At 40.7% G+C, this 27,338-nt stretch overlaps 1 protein-coding gene across 4 annotated transcripts in view; it reads right to left on the bottom strand.

The window, feature by feature from the left end:
- Positions 1–510: 510 nt before the first annotated feature.
- Positions 511–27,338, bottom strand: part of zmynd11 (zinc finger, MYND-type containing 11) — a 174,152-nt gene continuing 147,324 nt past the window's right edge. For 3 of the 4 annotated variants that reach the window (XM_059971895.1, XM_059971897.1, XM_059971898.1), the window contains 5 exons: positions 22,074–22,281; positions 20,362–20,430; positions 7,099–7,368; positions 3,060–3,245; positions 511–1,708 (listed from right to left, as the gene is read on the bottom strand). In XM_059971895.1, coding sequence (XP_059827878.1) covers positions 1,586–1,708; positions 3,060–3,245; positions 7,099–7,368; positions 20,362–20,430; positions 22,074–22,281 — 856 coding nt within the window. In that variant the 3' untranslated portion in view covers positions 511–1,585. The remainder of the gene's footprint in view (positions 1,709–3,059; positions 3,246–7,098; positions 7,369–20,361; positions 20,431–22,073; positions 22,282–27,338) is intronic. The other variant, XM_059971896.1, reaches the window with a different exon arrangement.

Below are 27,338 nucleotides of genomic sequence, written 5' to 3'. Positions count from 1 at the left end.
TCTTTAACGTGCTGATAAACTGCTTTGAAATGGTCACAACAAAAATCTGATTTAACAAAAAAAAATTCATGAAGCAAATTAAAAGTCGCGATGGTCAAACGTTCACACTCTACATTGAAAGGTTTCTGGGACAATATTGCTCTTTGTATGGATTTACATTTAGATAATCAACTGAAGTAGACCCACCTCTCCTGATGGGAAGACGACATTGCATCAGTCCTTGCCAATTATTTTTATTTTATATATTTATATATAAATAAACACCAAAAGTTAAACATTCAAAGTACATCTCTGAAATACATTTATTGCCCAATGTAAACACAGATGATTTAATATATTGCCAGTAAGAAAAACTTACAAAAAAGCCCAGAATTTGCCATGTCCTAATTGAACTGCCATGTGATGCCACACTAAAATGAATAAATGTGCAGAGTGGCTAAACCTTACATGATGGAGTTACAAATGGCAACTACATTTCGCTATGAATTGATTTTAACGCATCTAAAACAATCCAAGAGCAGGTCAATTTAGTGATCATTTAAAACAAAATCAGGCCACAGTCATGTTTAACAGAGTGTTTATACTGCATAATTTGAAGGTGCTATGGTGTCACCAAGACATGAAAACAGAACAGTCAAAGTTACACGTGTCTTACTTTCATGCAGCTACTAGTAAAAGGTTTAAAACAGCCTTTGGAATGATTCTATATTTAAATTATTTTCCATTTTCTGCAATATCACAAAACATTTACCGGTATATGTTTTGTACCAGACACTCAGCAAGGTACAGACCCACCACAATCACAATGTCTTTTATAAATGGATTGACATGCAGTTACGTAATTCTGTCTAAGGTGACAAGGACTGTAAGCAAACAGGCAGCAAGAGCTAAATACAATCCAAAAATCTAATAGCTGCTGAGAAAACTAAGTGCTTCATTTTATTTTATACAATTCAACTGCAAGACAGACAATCGCACAGATATTCAGTGAACACTGGTGCAGAAAGCAAAATTTACTGTAATTTTTCTGTTCATATCTACTGGTACATAAAGGTAGTATTTGGCAATTTTACATGCGTGTGGACTCATTTGGGTTAGGAAATAAAAGAAATGTGCAAATTACAAAAACAGAACTAAATGTTCATTCCATCTCTAAGGTCCAGCTCATTAGAAATCCCATTTCCCTGCTTTAATACATGATCAACATTCAATTTTTTATTAATAAAAGTAGCATACGTAAGAAAAATATAAAAAAGCAGAGTTGGGAAATATTAACAGTTATTTTTTTTAAAGCAGGTTTATTACCTGCTAAGTCAACCCTGTCCCGAAGTACTGATCACATGACCACTGATGTAAAAGAATTTTAAAACACACACGAAAAGGTATCTGGTTACAATTAAAACAGGCCATCTTAGTTCGGCTCTCTGATTAAAGTGGGTGGGGTGGGGGGAAACTAAGCTTGTAGATTAAAATGCTGGTGCAAATGCAAAGCAAGATTCACAGAAACATGGTTCTGAAATAAAACCAGCACTGTCTGTGAAAAGGAAACTGTTTCTTAGTATGGCTCTTGAGAAGGAGAAAACTTTCATCTTTTCCGACGACAGGTTCGTTTGTGCTCCGCATGCCAGTGCTCCTGCTGACATTTGATTGAGCAGTAAGAGGTGTTCCAGCAGCAGTGGTACATGGCTTCTTCCTCACAGTTGTAGCACTTAAAAGAGAAGGAAACGACAACATCACTTATAATGCTTGGTGAATTTACAATACCATTTTAGTTGCAAGAAATGAACAAACTCTTCCAACATTTCTTCTATAATGTGGTAAGTATTCTGTGATGCCAAGTAGTTAGCGCCATTTTAAAGAACTGCAATTTATCTTCCTGTTCTGATAGACCATGTATTGATTAGAATTGCCTTTTAAAAATTAAACTGAAAAACGAGACAAGAGCATACTGTACCTCTGGGTTTCTTCTGTGATCAAATATAAAATGCTTCTTTATACCTGTTGATAACTGAAGTTGCAAGCCACAATATTACCCCTAGAGGGCCCTGATGTACAAGCTACAAGTCAACTGAAGTATGCCAGCATTGCCAACAGATGATTGACTAATGCTTCATGTAGTCAAGCCATCAGCAGCACTGCATGTGACTGAGGCTGATATTACGCACATCTTTTTAAGTAACATCCCCCATTTATTGTACAGTCATTTGTTACCCTGTTTCTTATTGAAAGTTGTGGTAAACTGACTTTTGCATGCTGTTCAATGGACATCTGCTCTCCTGACTGTGCATGGTTTGATTATAATACTTACAGAACTGAATGAGAAAAACCCTCCATCTCCAACCCTTTGGATAATGAAGTGTTATTAATAGTCTGTTTTCAATACAAGCATTCTTCAAGCAGATCTCTTCAGCAGTAATTTATTTTGAAAGCTGATGAAACTGAATTTTTGCTCTAAGTTTAGCAAAATAAAATACCAATATTACTAAAAACACAGCCACGTATGAAAATATAACAGTCAGAAAGGCAGTTTGGTAACTGCCTGGCAATTTATAGATCTGCAAGCCAACAATCAAGTTGTCAGAAAAAATTAGGGATGGGCTTAACAAATATTTGGAGAGATAGGGATTAATCAGTGTAAACTGGAAGGATGATCAGCAAGTCTGTAGATGACCAAGACTGGTGGAGTTGTTGACAGTGCGGAAGGTGCTGTTAGGCTACAAGGCAACATTAATGGCTTGGTGTAAAAGGCTGAAATATGTAGTTCAATCCTGGTAAGTGTGATGTGTTGAATTTTGGGAGTACTAATGAGGCTAGGACATACATCGTGAAGAGCAAGGTCCAAGGAATACTGTATGCAAGTCCTTGAAGGAGGCAGTGCAATTAGATTAAGTCATGGTTAGTACTCACTCTCCACTGTATATCAAAAAGTGGAATAGTTGATCATTATTAGAATGCATCTGATAAGAACTTGGCTATATTCAAATTGGCTGTTGTATTTCTGATATTTTAATGTCATAAAAGATGCTGCACAGACACCAGTTTAAATGTTTTGTACTTACCCACTGCTTCTTTTTGGTCTGCGAGATGAACTGCTTGTGCTGCGTGGCCAATTTTTTGATCTCTTCCATGAATTCCTCTTTGCACTTTTCCTTCACTTGTTTGCATTTTCTGTCCATTTCGGCCTGCATGTTGACAACAGCTTTGTTCACCGCCTGACGCTTCTCCTCCTCCATTTCACTGCGTAGCTACAGACAGACATTTTAAGGAACAAAACTCATTCAAGTTCAATCACGTTAATCTCTTTAAAAGGTGTTCAACTATGGAGCACCTCACTAGATATCAAGAGACTCGCCTGTTCATCGTATAATCTGTTGGCTCAATTACATACCAGTCTTCACTGAAAACGGCTGTCACAAACCTGTTAGTTTGCGAAGTGGTTGGCATGCCATCAGAGAGCAAATACAAAATGATCAGAATCAGATTTAATACCACTAGCATATGCCATGAAATATGTTCTGCGGCAGCAGTTGTTTGCAATACATAATGATTAAAAAAACCTACAAATGGCACAGTAAATTGGCGCAAAAAGCAAAAAGGAAAAAAAAATGAGGTAGTGTTCGTGAGTCCATTGTCCATTTAGAAATCTGATAGCAGAGGCGAAGAAGCAAATGTTGGGTGTCTTCAGGCTCCTATATACCTCCTTGATAGTAACAATGCAAAGAGATCATGTTCTAGGTGATGGTGGTCCTTAATAACGAAATGCCACCTTTTTGAGGCATTGCCTTTTGAAGGTGTCCTCTATACTAGGAAGGACAGTGGTCATAATGTTGCTGATTGAGTTTACAATTTTCTGCAGCTTTTTCTGATCCTGTGCAGCAGCCGCTCCATACCAGTTGGTGATGCAACCAGTTACAACGCTCTCCAAGGTACACCTTTAGAAATTTGCAGAGAGTCGTAACATACCAATTCTCCTCAAACTCCAAATGAAATATTGAGGCTGTGATGCCTTCTTTGTGATTGCATCAATATGTTGGGCTCAAGGTACTGTAGACCTTCAGAGATGTTGATATCCAAGAACTTGAAACTGATCCCTCGATGAGGACTGGTGTGTGTTCCCTCAATTTCCCCTTTCTATAGCCCACAATCAATTCCTTGGTCTTATTGACTGAGTGCAAGGTTGTTGTTACAACACACTTAAGCAGCTGATCTCTCTCCTGTACACTTCCTGGTCATCATCTGAAATTCTGCCTACAGTTGTGAGTGTAGACAGAGCACACATCCTTGAGGTGCATCAAAATTGATCATCATAGAGAAGATGTTACATATTTCTGATCGGCACTGACTATAATCACCCGGTGAAAGTCAAGGATCTAGTTTCACAGAGAGGTACAGAGGTCCAGGTTTAGGAACTTGTTGATTAGAACTGAGAGCATGAGCTGTGATCAATAAACAGCAGCCTGATGTAGGTATTCCTACTGTCTAGGAGATTGAAGGCCGAGCAGAAAGCCAGTGAGATTGCATCTGCCATTGACCTATTGTGGCACTAGGCAAATTGCTTAGTCAGGAGTTGATTCTGGCCATGACCAGCCTCTCAAAGCACTTCATCACAGCAAATGAGAGTGCAACTGGGTGATAATCATTGAGGCAGCTCACCCTGTTCTTCTTGGGTACTGGTATGATTGTCAACCTTTTGAAGCAGGTGGAAAACTCCATCTGCAACAGTGAGAGATGGAAGACGTCTTTGAACACTCTTGTCAGATGGTTGGCACAGATTATCACGTCCCTACCAGGTACACCATCACTTATGAGGGTTCACCTTCTTAAAAGAGGTTTTGAAGTCAGACTCCGAGACAAAGACCACAAGGTCATTTCAGGATTTTTCCACAGTTGAAATTGTGGTTAGGACTGCTCTCTGCTTTTTGCTTGAAGTTATTACATACTGAAGATTGTCTACTAACACCTCTAGGAGGACAGAATCCACACTGTGATTTGGACAGAATCCACTGGAAACTAGTTGTTGAGCAGGACCCAGTCAATTAATTTTTGTACAATAACAGTTGGGAGAACACTGTCATTAAAACAAAATATGATCACAATATAGCAAATGTGTCTGTCTTCTTCTCAACTATGCACGGTAAGATTGCAAATTTCTTCAGACAAGCTTTGAAATTCATTAGGCAATTTCATTTGTCGCAGAGGTTTTTCTAAGCACATTGTTGACATTTTACTGCTTAGAAGTGGTAGCAAAGTTGGAAAGACTCAAAGAGCTCTCACACAAGGATAAAGTTGAAGTTGAGGGGATCTGCAAAATGTTCCTACAGCAAATTCCATGCAGTTGTCTGTCTCTAACAAGTCTGCTCCTCAGTTCTTGGTTGTCAGTGAGTCAGCTTTGTGTTTATCAATTGTTGATAGCTTTTATAGCTCAGGTCTTCTGCTGGATTTCTGCATTTAGGCACCTGTAGAGCTGTTACTTTTGCTTGAAGACCAGTGATTAACTGGATCAGTGAATCTGCAGCAGGATCTGAACCAGCTGTAAAAATGAGCTAAAAAAATGGCAGGTAGAACTTAATGCAGACAAGTGTGAAGTGTTAGATTTCGGTAGGACTAACCAGGGTAGGTCTTACAGAGTAAATGGTAGGGAGGAGAACTGCAAGGAGAACTGTAAAACAAAGGGACCTGGGAATACAGGTCCATAATTCATTGAAAGTGGCGTCACAGGTAGATAGCATCATAAAGAAAGCTTTCAGCACACTGGCCTTCATAAATCAGTTTGAATACAGGAGATGGGATGTTATGTTGAAGTTGTCTAAGACGTTGGTGAGGCCTATTTTGGAGTATTGTGTGTAGATCTGGCCAACTACCTACAGAAAAAATGTAAATTAAATTGAAAGAATACAGAGAAAATTTACAGTGCTGTTTCCGGGACTGGAGGACTCAAATTACAAGGGAAGTTTGAATAGGTTAGGACTTTATTCTTTGGAATGTAGAAGATTGAGAGGAGATTTAATAGAGGTATACAAAATTATGAGGAATATAGATAGGGTAAATGCTTTTTCCACTGAGGTTGGATGGGTTAAGGGAGTAAAGTGAAAAGTTCAATGGAAGAAGACAGTTTAAATGGTTCAGCATGAACTAGATGGGCCAAAGGGCCTGTTTCTGTGCTATACTTTTCTATGACTACTGAAGTTACCAAACCAGGCATAGCTTAGGTTTTCATTAACTGGTTGCTCAATTTCCTGATCATTTTTATCAAACCAGCCCTGGCACTTCTTGCTGCAGAAGCTGGGAGTCAGTTTGCAGATGCTACTTATGGCAAAATTCAGGGTAGCCAATAAGCTGTGAACTAAGTGCTACATGCCGGCAAAGAATTGACAAGCTTGCCTTGAAGCAGTTATTTTGTAGGGTTAATCAATTATGGCACTGTTTCCCAATCTCAGACAGACAAGACTTGCGTACTTCCAGCAATGCTTGATTTTTACTATAAGCTTTTCTATAGCTTCAAAAACAGGCACCAACAAGAACAGACAATCAGTTCCTGAAGGCAGTAATTTCATGACCATAACTCTGTAAATGGTACACATACAAGAAGTCTTCAACTACTAAATTTCAATGTCACTTGCTAATCTGTAAATAGAACTCTTAAACCAGATCATGGACCCCTGTAATGAAACATCTATACTTGGACCAAAGCCATTTATTATGTTTCTGACTGGAGAGATACTTGCATTCTATAAATGGTTTAGAACATACAAAGGTAGGGAAAAGATACAGCAAAACTCACTCTGCCTTCCAAGTGAAGCCAAATACATTCAAACATTTGTTGCCCTGGGACAATGAAGATGTGTGGTGCCCATAGATGCAAAAAAGATTTATCTTCTCTCCATACCTATCCCCTCCCCCACTGACACTTGAACTTCAATTATATATTTATATAGTTATAAATAAGTATACATGTATAATGAATACAACTAATGGCACATTTGATGCTGTATGTTTCAAAAGTCTGAGGATTTTAGTTTGTCACACAAAATGTTACAGATGTTTCCAACTGTAATTTCAATATTCAAATAGAAGGTTTGAGACAAAATTAACCCATACCTTTTCTAATGCTTCTCTCACAACTCGTTCCGTCTCTCTTTTGTGCTCTGCTTTCACACGGTCTTTAAATTCATTAAAAATTTTGGTGTACTTTTCATGACACATGTTTTGACAGGGGATGTCATTAGTCTGGGTGCTCCGATGTAACATTCTTGGTGAGGAGGCACTTGTCTTTTTTGTTTGTGTTGCAATTGAAACTTTCTCTGGTTGGGGTGGCACTGTAGGTATTTCTTGGCTGGAACTAACAGCCTCAATTTCAGGTTCTGGTTCCTAAAACAGAAGAAAAAAATCATTAATAACATTAGAACTATGCCTTCCCATACCCATTTCTATTATTATAGAACAAATTCTTAGTGTGTATATAGGACACTGGGAGAAAATTTTATTTTGTTCTAGTTCAATGGTTAAATAACTGGACCTGGAATCCAGAGATCCAGAAGAATAATACAGGTAAACAAGTTCAATCCCAATCTCAATGCCACATTCCTGTGCTAACCTCATTAATATCCAAAAACCTATCCGACCATCTTGAAAGTATTCATCAATTGAACCTCCAAACCCACTTGATAGGGAACTTTAAAACTTTACCTTCTGGAAGATGAAACTCAAGATAAATTGTTAGATTTTAACATATTATTTGTATTGGTTTATGACTGTCACATATACCAAAACACAGTGAAAAGCTTGTCTTGTATACTGTTCATATAAACTGTTACATAATGCACTGAGGTAGAACAAGGTAAAACAGTAACATTGCAGAATAAAGTGTAACCTCTACAGAGAAAATGAAGATCATAACAAACAAGATTTTTGAGGTCGAGTCCATTCATCATTCAAGAGGTCTGTTCGAGAGTCTAATAACAGTAGAGTAGAAGCTATTTTTCAACCAGGTGGTATGTACTTTCAGACTTTTGTATCTTCTGTCCAATAGAACAGGTGAGAAGAGAAAATATACAAGATGGGTTGATACTCAAAAGTCAACTTTTGCACATTCTGCAAACTTCTTTATCCTGATGCAAAGCCAAGCCCTGTGCATCTCCACTGATGACAGCCTTTAAGTCACAGAAGCAACAGTGAAGCAGCCAAATGGGATTTCAGACAGGATGCCTGTACTGGAGAATCCCAAGATAATAAATGGAGAATTATTTTCTCAATCATCCTGTCAGATCAGCGATGCCCCATGTGTCTTATTTGTAAAACTGTACTGTCTAGTGAAGCCATGAAACCATCAAGATTTCAGAAACACCTTTGTAAAAGACACACTGAAAACGTTACTTATGGTATATTACTCAGTTCCAGATGAAAGAAGCATTTGAAAAGCGTTGCACACTCAAGTCATTTGCCAAGCTAAAACTGACCTTGATAGTGGGCTCATTGCTTCTGATAACATGTCTAAAATGAAAGCAAATTGTGGAAAATCTCATACAATTGGTGAAGGATTAATAATGCCTGCTGAATCAGAAGTGCTCACCACTGTTCTCAAAATAGATACCAGAATTTTAAAATCAATTCCTCTGAATATTAAATCTAGCTCATTGTGTTGACAAAACAAGTGAAGGCATTCAGCATCAACTATGCAGAGAGCCACAAAAATAAAAACAGAATTTGGGATAGAACTGTATGAGTCAACTGTGCAAGATGAGGCTTTGCTAATGGCATAGGTAGAGTTTATCAAAAATGGAACAATTCATGGAGATTCTCTTTTGTAAAAGTAAAAAATATCAACAGAGTATCAATCTACAATGAACTCAAAATGTATATTGAGGATAAAAGTACTCCAATTAGGAACATGATTTCTTGTGCAACAGATGGAGCACCATATATGACAGGTCACCATGCTGGTTTAGTACCAAGTCTGTTCGTAATTCATCGTTAACATCTCATAGCCAAAAACCATAGCTAGCGTCTTTTTTCACTCATAAATCTTGTAATATCTATCAACAAAATTAAGCTCATCCATTTGCTTCTTCACAATGAAGTACATTGGCTATCAAAAGGTTGATGCTTAAAATGTTTCTTTGATCTTTTTGATACGGTGGTTGAATTTTTGTTCAAAGTCCACAAGCTTGGGAAACATGATTGAACTTATTTGTGGAAATGTGGCAAACCTAGCCAATCTGTATGACAAATAAACATTCTAAATATGAAATTGCAAGGTGAGAATTTCAATTTAAGTCAGGCAAAAAGTGCAGTGTCCACTTTTATCAGAAAATAGCAAATGTATAAGCAAAACATTAGGAGAAGAATGTTCTCAAAGTTTTCCTGCATGGGAAGTATGGCACTCTTTCACAGACAGAGATCTGCAAGAGTATGCTTATACCTGCAGTCACTGAAGGAGGATTTTCTGAAACGATTCAAGATTTGGAATGATCTTGAAATTCCTCACTGGGTAATTTACCTATTTCTTTGCAAAGTGGAAGAACAGGAAGAGAGCTTGCAAGAAGACACTACTGAAATTCAGAATGCTGAAGCAGCAAAGATGTTTTCCAAAAATGTCAGCTTTTGTTGTTTGTGGCTACATTATCATACGAAGTTTCTTGGTCTTTGAAGAGCCAAACTGCTCTTCATTGAATTTCCATCTTCCTACCTTGTTGAAAGAGGCTTCAGTGCAGTGAACCATATCTTCCAAAAAACAGAAACCACTTGGATATTGTTATAGAACCATAGAACACTACAGCACAGGAACAGGCCTTTTGACCCTTCTTGGCTGTGTCGAACCATTTTTCTGCCTAGTCCCACTGACCTGCACCTGGATCATATCCCTCCATATACCTCTCGTCCATGTATCTGTCCAAGTTTATCTTAAATGTTAAAAGTGAGCCCACATTTACCACTTCACCTGGCAGCTCATTCCACACTCCCACCACTCTCTGTGTGAAGAAGCCCCCCACCTCCAATGTTCCCTTTAAACTTTTCCCCCTTCACCCTTAACCCATGTTCTGTTTTTTTTCTACCCTAGCTTCTGTGGAAAAAGCCTGCTTGCATCACTCTATCTATACCCATCATAATTTTATATACCTCTATCAAATCTCCCCTCATTCTTATACGATCCAGGGAATAAAGTCAACCTTTCTCTGTAGCTCAGTTACTCAAGTCCCGGCAACATCTGTGTATACCTTCTCTGCACTCTTTCAACCTTATTAATATCCCTCCTGTAATTTTGTGACCAAAACTGTACACAATACTCCAAATTTGGCCTCACCAATGCTTTCTACAACCTCACCATAACATTCCAACTCTTATACTCAATACTTTGATTTATAAAGGCCAATGTACCAAAAGCACTCTTTATGACCCTATCTAACTGTGACACCACTTTTAGGGAATTTTGTATCTGTATTCCTAGATCCCTCTGTTCTACTGCATTCCTCAGTGCCCTATCATTTACCCTGTATGTTCTACCTTGGTTTTTCCTTCCAAAGTGCAAAGCCTCATACTTGTCTGTATTAAACTCCATCTGCCATTTTTCAGCCCATTTTTCCAGCTGGTCAAGATCCCTCTGCAAGCTTTGAAAGTCTTCCTCACTGCCCACTACAACTCCAATCTTTGTATCATCAGCAAATTTGCTGATCCAATTTACCACATTATCATCCAGATCATTGATACAGATCACAAATAACAATGGACCCAGCACCAATCCCTGTGGCACACCACTAGTCACAGGCCTCCACTCAGAGAAGCAATCCTCCACGACCACTCTCTGGCTTCTTCCATTAAGCCAATGTCTAATCCAACTCACTACCTCACCATGTATACCTAACGAATGAATCTTCCTAACTAACCTCCCATGCGGGACTTCATCAAAGGCCTTACTGAAGTCCATGTAGACAACATCCACTGCCTTCCCTTCATCTACTTTCTTGGTGACCTCCTCAAAAACCTCCAATAGATTTGTTAAACATGACCTACTACATGTTGACTCTCCCCACTAAGTCCCTGTCTATCCAAATACTTGTAGATCCTATCTCTTAGTACTCCTTCCAATAATTTACCTACTACTGACATCAAACTTACCGGCCTATAATTTCCCGGATTACTTTTAGTGCCTTTTTTAAACAATGGAACATGAGCTGTCCTCCAATCCTCTGCCACCTCACCCGTAGATACCGACATTTTAAATATATCTGCCAGGGGCCCTGCAATTTCAACACTATTCTCCTTCAAGGTCCTAGGAAATACCCTGTCAGGTCCTGGGGATTTATTTACTCTGATTTGCCTCAAGATAGCAAGCACCTCCTCCTCTTCAATCTGTATAGTTTCCATGACCTCACTACCTGTTTGCCTTATTTCCATTGACTCCATGCTAGTTTCCTTAGTAAACACAGACACAAAAAAACCATTTAAGATCTCCCCCATTTCTTTTGGTTCCATACATAGCCGACCACTCTGATCTTCAATAGGACCAATTTTATCCCTTACTATCCTTTTGCTCTTAATATACCTGTAGAAGCTCTTTGGATTATCCTTCACCTTGACTGCCAAAGCAACCTCATGTCTTCTTTTAGCCCTCCTGATTTCTTAAGTATTTTTTTGCACTCTTTATACTCCTTAAGCACCTTATTTGCTCCCTGTTTCCTATACATGTCATACATCTCTGTCTTCTTCTTTATCAGAGTTCCAATATCCCTTTAGAACCAAGGTTCCTTATTCTTATTCACTTCGCCTTTAATCCTGACAAGAACATACAAACTCTGCACTCTCAAAATGTCTCCTTTGAAGGTCTCCCACTTACCAATCACATCCTTGCCAGAGAACAACCTGTCCCAATCCACACTTTTCAGGTCCTTTCTCATTTCCTCAAATTTGGTCTTTTCCCAGTTTAAAAACTCAACCCGAGGACCAGATCTACCTTTATCCATGATCAAGTTGAAACCAATGGTGTTACGATCACTGGAACCAAAGTGTTCCCCTACACACACTTCCGTCACCTGTCCTAACTCGTTTCTTAATAGGAGATCTAATATTGCATCCTCTCTAGTTGGTATCTCTATATATTGATTTAGAAAACTTTCCTGAACATATTTTACAAACTCTAACCTGTCTAGACCTTTAACAGTATGGGAGTCACAATAAATATGTGGAAAATTAAAATCCCCTACTATCACAACTTTGTTTCCTGCAGTTGTCTGCTATCTCTCTGCACTGTATGCGTGGGGACTTAGGCTTTTGCTGTCACAAATTAAATCAGATATCAACACACACAAAATGCTGGTGGAACAGAGCAGGCCAGGCAGCATCTATAGGGAGAAGCACTATTAACATTTTGGGCTGAGACCCTTCATCAGGACTAACCGAAAGGAAAGATAGTAAGAGATTTGAAAGTAGTAGGGGGAGGGGGAAATGTGAAACGATAGAAGACCGGAGGGGGTGGGATGAAGCTAAGAGCTGGAAAGGTGATTGGCGAAAGTGATACAGAGCTGGAGAAGGGAAAGGATCATGGGACAGGGGCCTCAGGAGAAAGAAAGGGGGGGGGGAGCACCAGAGGGAGACGGAGAACAGGCAAACAACTAAATATGTCAGGGATGGGGTAAGAAGGGGAGGAGAGGCATTAACGGAAGTTAGAGAAGTCAATGTTCATGCCATCAGGTTGGAGGCTACCCAGCTGGTATATAAGGTGTTGTTCCTCCAACCTGAGTTTGGATTCATTTTGACAATAGAGGAGGCCATGGATAGATATATCAGAATGGGAATGGGACGTGGAATTAAAATGTGTGGCCACTGGGAGATCCTGCTTTTTCTGGCGGACCGAGCGTAGGTGTTCAGCGAAACGGTCTCCCAGTCTGCGTCGGGTCTCACCAATATATAAAAGGCCACACCGGGAGCACCGGACACAGTATACCACACCAGCTGACTCACAGGTGAAGTGTCGCCTCACCTGGAAGGACTGTCTTGGGCCCTGAATGGTGGTGAGGGAGGAAGCATAAGGGCAGGTATAGCACTTGTTCCGTTTACAAGGATAAGTGCCAAGAGGGAGATCGGTGGGAAGGGATTGGGGGGGGGGGGGGTACGAGTGGACAAGGGAGTTGCATAGGGACCGATCCCTGCGAAAAGCAGAAAGGGGAGTGGGGAGGGAAAAATGTGTTTGGTCGTGGGATCCCGTTGGAGGTGGCGGAAGTTACGGAGAATTATATGTTGGACCTGGAGGCTGGTGGGGTGGTAGGTAAGGACAAGGGGAATCCTATCCCGAGTGGGGTGGCAGGTGGATGGGGTGAGGGCAGATGTGCGGGAAATGGGAGAGATGCGTTTGAGAGCAGAGTTGATGGTGGAAGAAGGGAAGCCCCTTTGTTAAAAAAAGGAAGACATCTCCTTTGTCCTGGAATGAAAAGCCTCATCCTGAGAGCAGATGTGGCGGAGACGGAGGAATTGTGAGAAGGGGATAGCCTTTAAACCAGATATTTTAGCTTGCTAAAAATCATCAAGCTCAAGGATCACATTGATATTGAAGCTGCTGTACAGCACACAGGTACTGTTTAAGCTAGGTTTAAAGACAAATAAAAATTTAAAGCATTATCTTTTTTCTCATGTTAACATATAGCCTCTGTACCTCCCTCTGCAAATGGATCCTCCACTTCCTAACCAGAAGCCCACAGTCTGTGTGGATTGGTGATAACAATGCTGATAATCCTTGCTGATGATCAATACTGGCGGACCTCAAGGATGTGCTCAGCCCACTGCTCTGCTTTCTATATACACATGTCCGTGGGGCTAGGCATAGCTCAAATACCATCTATAAATTTGCACACGATACAACCATTGTTGGTAGAATCTCGGGTGGTGACGAGAAGGTGTACAGGAGTGAGATATGCCAACTTGTGGAATGGTGCCGTAGCAACAAACTGGCAGCCAACATCAGTAAGACGAAAGAGCTGATTGTGGACTTCAGGAAGGATAAGACAAAGGAACACATACCAATCCTCACAGAGGGATCAGAAGTGGAGAAAATGGGCAGTTTCAAATTCCTGGGTGTCAAGTTCTCCAAGGATCTAACCTGGTCCCAACAGATCGATGAAGTTATAAAGAAGGCAAGACAGCAGCTATACTTTATTAGGAGTTTGAAGAGATTTGGTATGTCAACAAATACACTCAAAAACTTCTATAGTTGTACCATGGAGCGCATTCTGACAGGCTACATCACTGCCTGGTATGGAGGGGCTACTGCATAGGACTGAAAGAAGCTGCAGAAGGTTGTAAATCTAGTCAGTTTCATCTTGGGCACTAGCCTACAAAGTACCCAGGACATCTTTAGGAAGAGGTGTCTCAGAAAGGCAGCATCCATTATTAAGGACCTCCAGCACCCAGGGCAAACCCTTTTCTCACTGTTATCATCAGGTAGGAGGTACAGAGCCTTGAAGGCACACACTCAGCAATTCAGGAACAGCTTCCTCCCCACTGTCATCTGATTCCTAAATGGACATTGAAGCTTTTTTTAAAAATTATACAGTATTTGTTTTTGCATGTTTTTTAAAAATCTATTCAATATATATAATTGATTTACTTGTATATTGTTATTATGTTTTATTTTATTTATTATTATTATCATTATTATTTTTCCTCTCTCTGCTAGATTATGTATTGCATTGAACTGCTGCTGCTAAGTTAACACATTTCACATCACATGCCGGTGATAATAAACCTGATTCCGATTGATATAATTTCACACTATGCGGGTGTGCCAGAAAATATTGTGTCTAAGAGGAGTGCTGGCAAGCATGAGAGTGGTTTGGGGGGCGCTGGTTAAAAAAAAAAGGTTGGGGAAACACTGGTTTAATCTTTTGGAGATAATCCTAGTAATAAATATCATGACCATTTGTTGCACTGACTCTGTCACAAGTAAATCCATTCTTGTATAATATTCCCGGTACAGTCTCACCTACAAAATGCAGATGTGCCTGGCTGTTAACAGAAGCCCACAGTTACACTTTAAAAAGTTCAAAGTTCGAAATATTATCAAGGTACATATGTCTTGACATACAACGCTGGCAGAAATATCCCCAGCAGCTGTCCAAAAGCCCTGGGACAAGGCCATATCACTGGCGCCAAGACCAGGTGTTGAAGGCAGTGGCGGAAAATATCTCCTCAGCCATTAAGAACAGTTGGCACCTCTGCTAACCCAGAAAGCCCATAGCCTTTGCCAAAGCTGGAGACCAAGCACAGCCTCGGCCCAGATCACCAGCAGGTTTGCTTGTCACAGCGTCTACCTTAGCAAGCAATTAAAGTTCATCGCATCACCACTGTAGCTGGTGGTCATGGTAGAACCAGGAGCTGGCAAAGCAGCTGCAAAGACAGAGATGGGGGGGCATGATGCAAGCCTATAAAGGTGGGGTGCAGAGGTTTCGCTGGCTGATCATTCTGCAGAAGCTACTCTCTCCTTGGCATTACAGAGGCTGCAAAAAATCATCACAACTGTCACAGAGGCCGCAGAGCGAGCCTTCAGTTGACTATGGATCAAGGAGTGTGAACCATGGACCAATATTTTTTGGAACACAAGCTGGGGCTGGGTCACCTGGGTGAGGATTTCTTATGTTTGAAGTCAAAACTCCAAGCACATCCTAGGATCAGATTCATTTTCTTACAGACATACTCAATAAATCCATAATATAATAATAACCATAACAGAGTCAATGAAAGACCACACCAACTTGGGCATTCACCCAGTGTGCAAAAGACAACTGCAAACACAAATTAGAGAAATAATAATAATACACAAGCAAAAAAATGTTGAGAACATGAGATGAAGAGTCTTTGGAAGTGAGTCCACTGGTTGTGGACTCAAGAGTTCAATGATGGGGCAAGTAAAGTTATCAAGACCCTGATGGTTGTGGGGGTAATAACTGTTCCTGAACTTGGTGGCGAGAGTCCTGAGGCTGCTGTATCTTCTTCCTGATGGCAGCAGTGAGAAGAGAGCATGCCCTGGGTAGTGGTGAGGTCTCTGACATTGGATGCTGCTTTCCTATGATAGTACTTTAGATAGATATTCTCAAGGGTAGGTAGGGCTTTACCCTGATGGACTGGGCTGTATCCACTAGTGTAGGATTTTCCATTTCAAGGGGATTGGTGTTTCCATACCAGGCTGTGATGTAGCCAATCAATATACTCTTCACTACAAATCTGTAGAAGTTTGTTAAAGTTTTAGATGTCATGCCAAATCTTCACAAACTCCTAAAGTAGAGGTGCTGCTGCTTTCCCTTTGTAATTGCACTTTAGTGCTGGACCCAGGACGGGACCTCTGACTTCCTCCTCCTGAAGTCAATAATCAGCTCCTTGGTCTTGCTGACATTGAGTAAGAGGATGTTATGGCACCACTCAGCCAGATTTTCACTGTCCCTCCTATATGCTGATTCATCACCCTACCTTTGATTCAGCCTAAAACAGTGGTATCATCAGCAAGCTTGAACATGGCATTGGAGCTGAACTTAGCCACAAAGTCATAAGTATAAAGCGACTAGAGCAGGGGGCTAAACACACAGCCTCAATATTGGAGAAATTGTTGTCAATCCAAACTAACTGGGGTCTGAAAGTGAGGAAACTGGGAGAATCCACTTGCACAAGGAGTTATTGAGGCCAAGATCTTGAAGCTTACTGATTAGTTCTGAGGGGATGAAGAAGGATGAAAATAAAACAGCAGAGCTTAAGTAGGAAATGAAAGCTGTGATGTAATGGGGAAACTGCACAAGACCTTCATATACAAGTGCACAAATGGAGAACTATAGACAGTTTCAGACTCTCTGAAACAATATTGAGGAAATAAAATAGATACAGTGCAATTCACTGGGGCACGGCCATATGTGCCATAATTTTAAAAAAATTAGTTTTCAAACTGAAGAAAGTAGGAGCAAATTATTGGCATGTTAGGGACAAGTCTTAAGATAAAACAGATAATTTCCAGTGATTCAAAAATCTAAACAAGACTACAGAGATACATGATTAAATGAGAGATACTTTGGACAGGAAAGGAAATGACTACTTAGAAGGTTGTGGAATGCCAACTCTATAGTTACTTGCTGAAGCAGAGAACGTATTGCTATTACAGGGGCTAGAAAAGTAAAAATCTGTGGGAGACATACAGCTACAGGGGTGATTTAAACAGAATATAGAACAGTACAGCACAGAACAGGTCATTTGTGGCATGATGTCTGTGCAAGCCACAATGTTAGTTTAAACTGCATATCTGCACGTGATCTATATCCCTCAATTCCCTGCTTGTTCATGTGTACATCTAAATGCTTCTTAAACATTGTGAACATTTCGGCTTCTTCCATCTCCCCTGTCAGCATATTAGGGGAACCCACCACCACTGGAGAAAACTCTTGCCATATAAATCCTCCTTTTGTTAAAGCTGCATCCAAAGTATTTGAGAATACGTACACAACGCTGGAAGAACTCAGCAGGTCAGGCAGCATCCGTGAGAAAAGAGTAGCCAACGTTTCGGGCTGAGACCCTTTATCAGGAATGGGGGGAAGAGAGGGCCAAAGCCCGGTAATAGAGATAGGGGAGGGGATAGGGCCTAGAGGCGCCAGGTGGAAAACCAGTCAGAGGAAGGATAAAGGGGGGAGGGGATAAGCAGGAAAGAACTGTAGAGATAAAGAAGCAGAAAGTTGAAAGGGGAGAGAGGCAGAGAGGGACTTGGGATAGGGGAAGGGGGAGAGGGAGGGAATTACCGGAAATCGGAGAATTCAATGTTCATACCACCAGGCTGGAGGCTATCCAGACGGTAGATGAGGTGTTGCTCCTCCAACCTGAGTTTGGCCTCAACATGGCACAAGAGGAGGCCATGTATGGACATATCTAGATGGGAATGAGAGGCAGAGTTGAAGTGGATGGCAACTGGGAGGTCCTAAATATTGTGACGGACGGAGCGTCGGTGCTCGACAAAGCAGTCCCCCAATCTGCGTCGGGTCTCGCCGATGTAGAGGAGGCTGCACTGGGAGCACCAGATGCAATAGACGACTCCAGCAGACTCGCAGGTGAAGTGTTGCCTCACCTGGAAGGACTGTCTGGGGCCCGGAATGGTGGTAAGGGCGGAGGTGTGGGGACAGGTGTAGCATTTGCGCTTGCAGGGTTAAGTGCCAGATGGGAGTTCTGTGGGGAGGGAATGATCCCTGCGAAAAGCTGAGAGGGGCACACAGGGAAAGATGTGCTTGGTGGTGGGGTCCTGTTGAAGGTGGCGGAAGTTGCGGAGGGGTGGTAGATGAGGACAAGGGGAACCCTGTCCCTGTTGTGGTGACAGAAGGATGGGTTAAGAGCTGAAGTGCGGGAAGTAGAGGAGATACGGGTGAGGGCATCTTTGATGACACCAGAAGGGAAACCACGATCCTGAAAGAAAGAGGACATTTGAGAAGTCCTGGAACGGAAAGCCTCATCCTGGCAGCAGATGCAGCGGAGAGGGAGGAACTGGGAATAGGGAATGGCGTTTTTGCAATGGGCAGGGTGGGAAGAGATATAGTCAAGATAGTTATGGGACTCAGTGGATTTGTAGAAGATGTCAGTGGATAGTCTGTCTCCAGAGATGGAGACCGAGAGATCAAAAAAGGGGAGAGAAGTGTCCGAGATAGACCAAGTGAATTTAAGGGCTGGGTGAAAGTTAGAGGCAAAGTTGATGAAATTGACAAGCTCAGCATGGGTCCCAGGACCTCCTGGTTGCCACCTACTTCAACTCTGCCTCTCATTCCCATCTAGATATGTCCATACATGGCTTCCTCTACTGCCACGATGAGGCCAAACTCAGGTTGGAGGAGCAACACCTCATCTACCATCTGGGTAACCTCCAGCTGGGTGGTATGAACATTCAATTCTCCAATTTCTGGTAATTCCCTCTCCCTCCCCCGATTCCAGGTCCCTCTCTGCCTCTCTCCCCTTTCAACATCTTTATCTCTACAGTTCTTTCATGTTTATCCCCTCCCCCTCCATCTTTCCTCTGATTGGTTTTCCACCTGGCGCCTCTAGGCCCTACCCGCTCCCCTATCTCTATTACTGGGCTTCGGCCCTCTCTTCCCCCCATTCCTTATGAAGGGTCTCGGCCCGAAACGTTGGCTACTCTTTTCTCACAGATGCTGCCTAACCTGCTGAGTTCTTCCAGCATTGTGTACGTATTCTTTGATCCACAGCATCTGCAGTTGTATTTTTGTGTTCCAAAGTATTTGACATTTCTCCCAAGGGAAAAAGGGGCGCCAAGGTAGCAGTGCAGTATGCATAATACTTTTACAGCTCAGGGTGGAGTTCAGAGTTCAACCCTGTGTTGTCATTGGACACAGTCCAGAGAAGGCTCACGAGGATGATTCTGGGAATGAAGGAGTTGATATTTGAGTGTTTGGCAGCTTTAGACCTGTACTCATTGGAATTTGGGGGGGGGGGGGGGTGGAGAACTCAATGAAACCTACTGAATGATGAAAGAGCTAGACAGGGTGGATGTGGAGAGGATGCTTACTCTGGTGGATGTGTTCAGAACTAGAGGGCACTCCCTCAAAACTGAGGGACAATCTTTTAGAACAGAGGTTAGGAGGAATTTTTTTTTAGCCAGAGAGTAGTGCATCTGTGAAATGCTCTGCCACAGTCAGCGGGTGAGTCCAAGACAGTGGGTATACTTAAGGTGAAAGTTGATAGTTTCCCAACTGGTCAGGGCATCAAAAGATATGATGAGAAGGCAGCTGTTTGGGGTTGAGTGGAATCTGGGGCCAGCCACGACAGAACGGTGGAGCACTCAATGAGCTGAATGACCTAATTCTGCTCCTCTGTCTCTTATGGTCTAATGCGGCGTCCACTATAATAAATTTATATGTCCTCCCCGTGGAATGCATGGGTTTCCTCCAGGTTCTCCAGTTTCATCCACAGTCCAAAGATGTACTGGTTAGTAAGTTAATTGATCATTATAAGTTGTCCTGTGATTAGGTTAGGGTTAGAATCAGTAGCTCGAAGGGCCAACTCTGCAATGTATCTCTAAATAAAAATAAAAAAGTAAAAAAAAAATCTACTCTGTCTATGCCTCCCAATTTTATACCATTTAATCAGGTCTCCATTCAGCTTCTGACATCCCAGAGAAAACAATCCAAGTTTGTCCAACCTCTCCTGTGGGAAATAGGCAAACACAAGTCCAACACCATTGATTGCCTTAAAGTGATCACTTTAGCCGAATAGTCCAAGTTGCAATTTCCATGCAATTCTATGTGACTGATTTTCTCCATTTTAAGTTTCTGCATTAAGAAAATGCTAGATCAGAATATAAAGAGTTTTAGCTTCCCAGACCATCACAACTTAGGTTGAGCTTACGTCATCTTTGGCATCCGAGTGCTGACTCCGTCTGGACTTCTTGCTCTTGGGTTCTTGTGTGTTCTTCTGCTACAAGTACAATAAATATCATTTCACATTTGTAGATTCTGAACCAAGGTAATCTGTAATCAGCTTCCATCATATTAGATCTGCAATACTTTAACCTAACCGTAATCACAGTAAAATAAAGTTTTATCATTAGTCAGTTAATTTCTTGTGCCAGAAACATACTCATTATGTGAAGTAAACATATGCTTAAGATCTTTTGCCAAATGTGGCATTAATGATGACATGTATTTAAAGAAACATCATTTGCAATTTAAAATCACCACATGTACCATATCAAAATTACTCTTAGAAGTCTGAGCAGTTTCAAGTGAGTTTTGGATTCAGCACTTCGTGGTGCAATCAACCATTTTAGTTTAAATATTCTGCATTCCTCTGCTACCAGTAATACACGTACATTTACTGTTTTTTATATTTATGCTGGAAGCTTAAACTTTATGACAGCATTACTGACTTACCGACTTCTATATATAAGGCAATCAGCTAATGATGTCAGTTGTACTACGGTACTGAATATTGAGAGTACTGCCATTAAAGACTAGAGTACACAAGTATGGCTGTGAGTGGTTTATGTTAGCATTAAGACTGAAAATCTATTATGCAAATCATAAACTAGTTCAATTCAAATCCAAGGGCTATGCTTTTCGATCTGGAGCAAGTGCATTACTGCTATAGCTGGAAGACTCACCTAGGTTCCTAGACAATGGGAAGGGAATAAGTAAAAGAGATGGACGCCACAGTTAAGGGAAATGGAAGACCTCTGAAAAGTACTGATGTGGGAAATCTTAATTCATAGAAACTGGCAGAATTGAAAGCTCCTTAAAAGGTGTGAAGTGGTGTAGTTACCTGAGAGTTTATAACGCACTGATCACAAAACTTATTCCCCAAGATAGAAATGTCAAAAAGGAAATGTCAGATATGGACATGGGAACATTGCAACAAGATGAGAATTGGCAAAGGGAATGAAATCTCAGTTCTGAAAATACTTGTTCATCCCAAAGCAGCAACTGGCAAAGAGGGTAGAAATAGTGGTACAGTAAGTGTTTGCAATGGGAAGGGGAATAATAGGTTTAATATATGCAAGATTGAACTGGAGAAAGTTGCATTTTTTCCAAGATGAGATAGCCAACAACTAGCTGAACTGAAATAGGAATAAGTAGCCAGCAACTGCCTGAAGGACATTAATGACCCAGAAATTTCAATAAACCTGTTAAGTATTTTTTTCTAATTCTAAACAAAATATTATTTAGTTCACAAGCAGCAATGACAACATTAGGAATCCATCATCTCAAGTTTCTGCCGAAACTTCAGATCTACCACTTCCAATTAACATCTGTCAGCCTCAGAAGAATAGTTCCCACTAAACTTCTAAGTAGTTCCCAATATCCTCCTCATGTCTACACATTGTGATATGAAACAATCTATTCTAAATTTCCCTTCCCTTAACAGAAAACACATAGCAGTACTGGTGTTCCAAACCATTCCAAGAAAGCATCCTTATTGATTCAAACATATTTTTAAGTTTGGTTCCAAATCACTATTTATCTGCTCCAACAAACGAAAACATTACATACATTTAAAGGGGAACTTGTTCCTTTCCGAATGCTCCTAAGTAAAACTGTCCGTATTAGAAACACTAAGCATACCTGCTCATTACTTGTGGAAGAGATGCTGGACTCCGCTTCTTCATCCATTTTATCCTCTGCCTTATTCTTCCAGAACCTCCCTTCACGGACAAAGCGCTGGTGCAATTCAAGCTCATCACAGGCTTTCTTCCAACCAAGACTCCTTTTTACTGCCAGCTGATGAACATTAACACAAATATCCTGGATATTCTCTGATGGAATCCATGCCCTGTAGCCAAAAAGTCCATCTCTTAATTAATCTACAAGGCTAACAATTTAACAAGTACAGCTTAATAAACTTTTAACTGCCACAGTTTAAAAAAAATATATATATAGTGAAGGAACCTTTCTGGTACAACTCAAAACCACAATGCAAAATCTGTGCCAATGGCTTGTTAAATGACAGGTATCTGATCTTAAGCAGCTCTCCTATTTCATACTAGTTATTCCACAGGAAATAAGAGGAAAGGAATCAAAATTCACCCATGGAATTTTCAGTGGACAGTTAAAAAGGTAAGGACATCTTCAACCAGTTGATGTATAATATAGCATGCAAGCATTGCTACACAATGTGCTTTAACACAGTGTTAAATCACAATTGCTATCAGTACTTTTTAGAATTAACAGTTGATTAATGGATGCAGGAAAAAAATTAAAAATGGCCAGAAGCTTGATTTAATTTAAAAAATAATTTTCCCCATTTACTCCTCTCATTTTATTTGGAAGTATTTAGACAAAACATATCTGTAAAAAAATATTCAAACTCAAGACACAATTTCAACTTTGCTTAACTTGTGAACTCAGCCAACAGCAACAACCCTAAAGTGCTTCAAGACAACAGCAATTTGCTTTTTTGAGAGACTGGGTAACAAGCTTCCACCCAGAGAGAAGATGTGCCTCAAAAAGATAATTCAGCACAAATGATCAACTTTAGACAGAGGAAGCCAAGCGAATGAGTTAGTCTTTATTTACATTAACTGAAGAAACAATATTGTCAGGATTTTTCATTACAATCTGTAATTAAATAAGGAGACAACTGATTTGGCTTTAAAAACACAGGTACATTCTACTCAAAAAGTTTAAGTATCTAAATGTTGGAACATTTGTCTGCAGGGAACGAAAGAAAAATCAAAATGTTTGAGATAGATTATCTTTTATCAGAAGGAAGAAATGTTAGAAATTAAACATTTTAAGAAGCAGACGATGTGGAGGGATGGAGGTAACAAAATTAACGTGAAATTTAAAAAAAACGAAGGCTGAGAACCAGAATTTAAAAAGGAAAAACCTGATACAAACTTTTTAAACGTTTAGAAAATGACGAGGAACATAAATAAGCCGAATAGTCCTGGGCTAAGGGAGTATAAAACTAGAGAATACAGGTTTAGGATATGAGGGGAAAGATTCAAAGGGGATGCAAGGGCCAAATTTTTCTCACAGTGGATGGTGGGTACACAGAAAACCGGGAGAGGAAGTAGTACAATTACAATGTTTAAGAAACACTTGGACAGGTACATGGATGGGAGAGGTTTTGGAGGGATAAGGGCCAACCAGGTAAATGGAACTAGACCAGATAGGTCTGTTTGTCGGCATAGAGCTGTTAGCGTAACGTTGTCATATCTATGCAGTTAATACAGATAAATGATGGTCCATTAACAGTTTAGGATTCCTGTATAAACTTAAGTTTTGGTGCTACTACCTAATCTTCACTGATCTTCCCAATTTTATTCAGATGTTCACTGACTATGTGTAAATTTGCTATAACTTCCCAGTACAAACACTGAGCAATTTGCCTGCTGAATCTGCAACAAGTCAGCCCTGGCACAAACTGTTAAACCAACCATTTCAATGAAGAACAACAGTTAGAAAGATTAGCATTATTTGTACATTGAATCTGTGAAATGTGCTGTTTGTATCAAATCAAAGAGCAAGGATTGTGCTGGACAACCTGCAAGTGTCACCACACTTCCAGTGCTCGCTAGCTTGCCCACAAATCAACATTAACTGTACATCTTTGGAATGAGACCGGGGCACTCAGCGGGAATCAAATCTCACTTTTACAGCTGCCATTGTACAGCACTGCGCTACTACACTGCTAGGAAAAACCCCAGATAAGCATTGAGCCATTAAGGGCTTTAAAATGTCTCAAAAGACAAAAGTAGTATTTAATTAATTAATTAATTAATTTTGTATGTTTTTGATACTTCTGAATTCTACAACATTCCAGCTTGACAGTCGACTTAGCCAAGGACTGTGCACATCGTGTAAACAAGCCCCTGGGGCTGCAGAGATCCTTGTCATTTAGACTGGACTCCAGCATTTGTAAAAATGCAAGTTAAAATGTACAGGAAAATTAAAGATATTTTGCTAACAGACTGCAGTGAAATAGTGATGGTTTGGCATCTGCTCACAGGGCCCTGGCTCTTGCTCTCCCTCAAACACACCAGGGCACAGCTTCCGTGGTGCCTTTATACTACAAACTTCCTGGAAAATCTGCACTGCGTCCCATTTGAAAAAGTAATTTAAAGGTGTTGGAGTACTCATTTAAAAAAAATCTAATTGTCAAGAAAATCTCAGACTAAACGAAGTCTTGATCCCAAATTAACAAAATGGTACTGTACCATGTAGTCATGAAACAGGCACCAAATTCAGATCTAAAACTCCTGATTGCGTTTGGTGGGGCAAACTGATTTCTCAGAATTAATTATCTTGAGAGAAGTTTAATCAATGGAATCCCACAACTAAAATTTACCTTTTTGTCATGTCATTGTTAGTTATTAGAAATAACTTGGGGGCAATCCTATGCACCTCAATGACAAATAGCACCAACTTTTTCCCCACAGATGAGATGCATGCCAAACAGCGCAGTAAAAGGGTTTTGCAAAATAAAGGAAGGAATGAGTCAGAAGTGGACAGAGCCAACTGGGGAAGCCAGCCAATCAGCTAGCTAGTCAGCACTAATCTATGCAGTTATAGCTTTGTATCTTTTGTCAAAGTTGAGTTGATTAAATAATTTAAGCAGCTGATTTGAGTCAATATTTATAACATTTCTATCAGCCAGTGTTCCATAGTAAAAATAGGCATATTTTAAAAAAGTATATTTAGTTTGCATCATAAATGTCCATTTTCAGTCCAAATATGCATGAAGATATGCTTTGTTCCCAATTGTGGACACAGGCCATACGTATTTGCTTACAATGACAAGAGTAAAGGTTCTATTATGAGAAGATCACCATCAAGTTCAATATTCTAACACATCTTTCTGTATTTTAATGTAAGGAAACAATTAAAGATGTTACGTACTGCGGTATGGTTCAAATCTCAATTCTGAAAATAATTAGTGGTTTTCTTTTAATTTCTCAGTCTCAATTGCCTCCAGGTTGATGTAAAATTGGGGCTTTTTAATTCGCTCTACCACCACCTCCCACAACACAATTTAAAAATAAAAAGCCCTTTTAAAAAGTCTAAAGCCAATTCACAAAATACTTTCCTGTCTTTCATTAAGAGTTTTTTTTAAAAAGCACCCTCCCACTATGAGTATGACCTCATCAGTTCTATGCTCCTTTTGTGTGAGTTGCTCCAGCATTACTTCTGGAACAACATACATAAAATGCTGGAGGAACTCAGAAACCCAGGCAGCATTTATAGTGGGAAGTAAACAGCCAATACCTCAGGCTGAGATCTGTCATCAAAACTGGAAAGAGGGTAAAACTCAGATTATGGTGATGGGAGGGGAAGGAGGACTACATGGCAGGTAACAGGAAATACTAGGTGAGGGAGAAGGTGGGTAGGTGGAGGAGGAGGAGGAGGAATGAATTAAGAAGCCGGGAGGTGGAAGAGATAAAGGGCTGAGAAGGAATCTAGTAGAGGACCATAGACCTTGGAAGAAAGGAGGAGAGGAACCAGAAGGAGGTGGTGCACGTGAGGTTAACCAGAATAGGGAGTGGAAAGGTAGACAATGAGGAAAGTGGGGGGGGGGGGAGGTGGGAGGGGAGTTAAAGAAGCTATAGAAATCAATCTTCATGCCTTCAGGTTGGAGGCTACCCAGATGGAATTGGCATTGCTTCTCCAGCCCGAGTGTGGCCTCATCATGGTAGTAGAGGGAAAGAATTAAGACAAACTGGGACAAACTGAGTTAAGTCACTCTGACAGGATATATCCTCAGAAGCTGTGGGAAGCAAGGGAAGAGACTGCTGGGGCTCTAACAGAAGTTTGCATCTTTATTAGCCTTATACAACACATTAGAAGTCTGAACAAGAGAAGATGCTCCCTTGCTCTAGTACAGTGGGCATAATTCAGGAAAATACAAGCCAATCAGCCTAACATTAGCAGCTGGGGCTCTGACGGATGGGTATTCTGTTCACTGTACTTAGCTATGATCAATTCAGTCAGATTACATAACAGGCAATTCTTCAGTCAGTGACCAGGGTGTACCCAACTTTTCTCAATACCTCTGATGCTTATTTGTCCTTTTATGGGTCGTTCGTGAAACTTACTGAATACTTGCTCTTTCACCTCACCTAAACCAGTGTAGATGGACTTCCCAGTTCAGCCACTGACAATAGAATGATATAACAGCCTCTAACTGATTTAAATGGTAACAGATGGCATGCCAAGCAAGTTCTGACCTGACAAGCAAATGTAGTAGAGCCATAATATGTAATGTTATTACATCCAGCTTTCCTGAAATAGGTTATGCCAGTCAGCTATCATGCTTATCACAGGCTCATCAGCTCCAAGTGAATAAATCAATCTGCTGAAATTCGTATCGTATACTCTCTTTGAAGACCATATTTTTAAAATTTTGTTTGTATCTATTGTCTCTTCAAAGGATTTGAAAAGTAACAGATTGTGGTGACCCACTTTCTGCACAGGCGAACCGACTCACAAATAGCCAGCGCGCGGAGGGAGATTTTGCACCTCTGACGTCATTTCCGCCCGGAGAGGGATTAAATGCCAGTGCCACAAAGTTTGAATAAACTAGTCTCGAAACTACTTACCGACTGCGTGTCGTTATTTCAGCGCTGTGTGTAGCACTTTGTTACATTCGTGACCCCGACATCCAAACAGGATTTGGACCAAAGATGACCGACTCTTCATCTGTTCGCACAGTTTCGCTAAAACTGCCGACTTTCTGGACTCTGCGACCACGCGTGTGGTTTAGCCAAGCAGAAGCCCAGTTCCAGATTCGGCAAATATCTTCTGATTCCACGCGTTACTATCACGTGGTGAGCGCCCTTGACCAGGAGACGGCCGCCTAGGTTGCGGATTTCATACAGTCGCCCCCGG

This window comes from Hypanus sabinus, chromosome 6 (assembly GCF_030144855.1).
Source record: "Hypanus sabinus isolate sHypSab1 chromosome 6, sHypSab1.hap1, whole genome shotgun sequence".
NCBI lineage: Eukaryota > Metazoa > Chordata > Chondrichthyes > Myliobatiformes > Dasyatidae > Hypanus > Hypanus sabinus.
The sequence above is the reverse complement of the archived record's forward strand: the minus strand, read 5'-3'. Positions and strand labels throughout refer to the sequence as shown.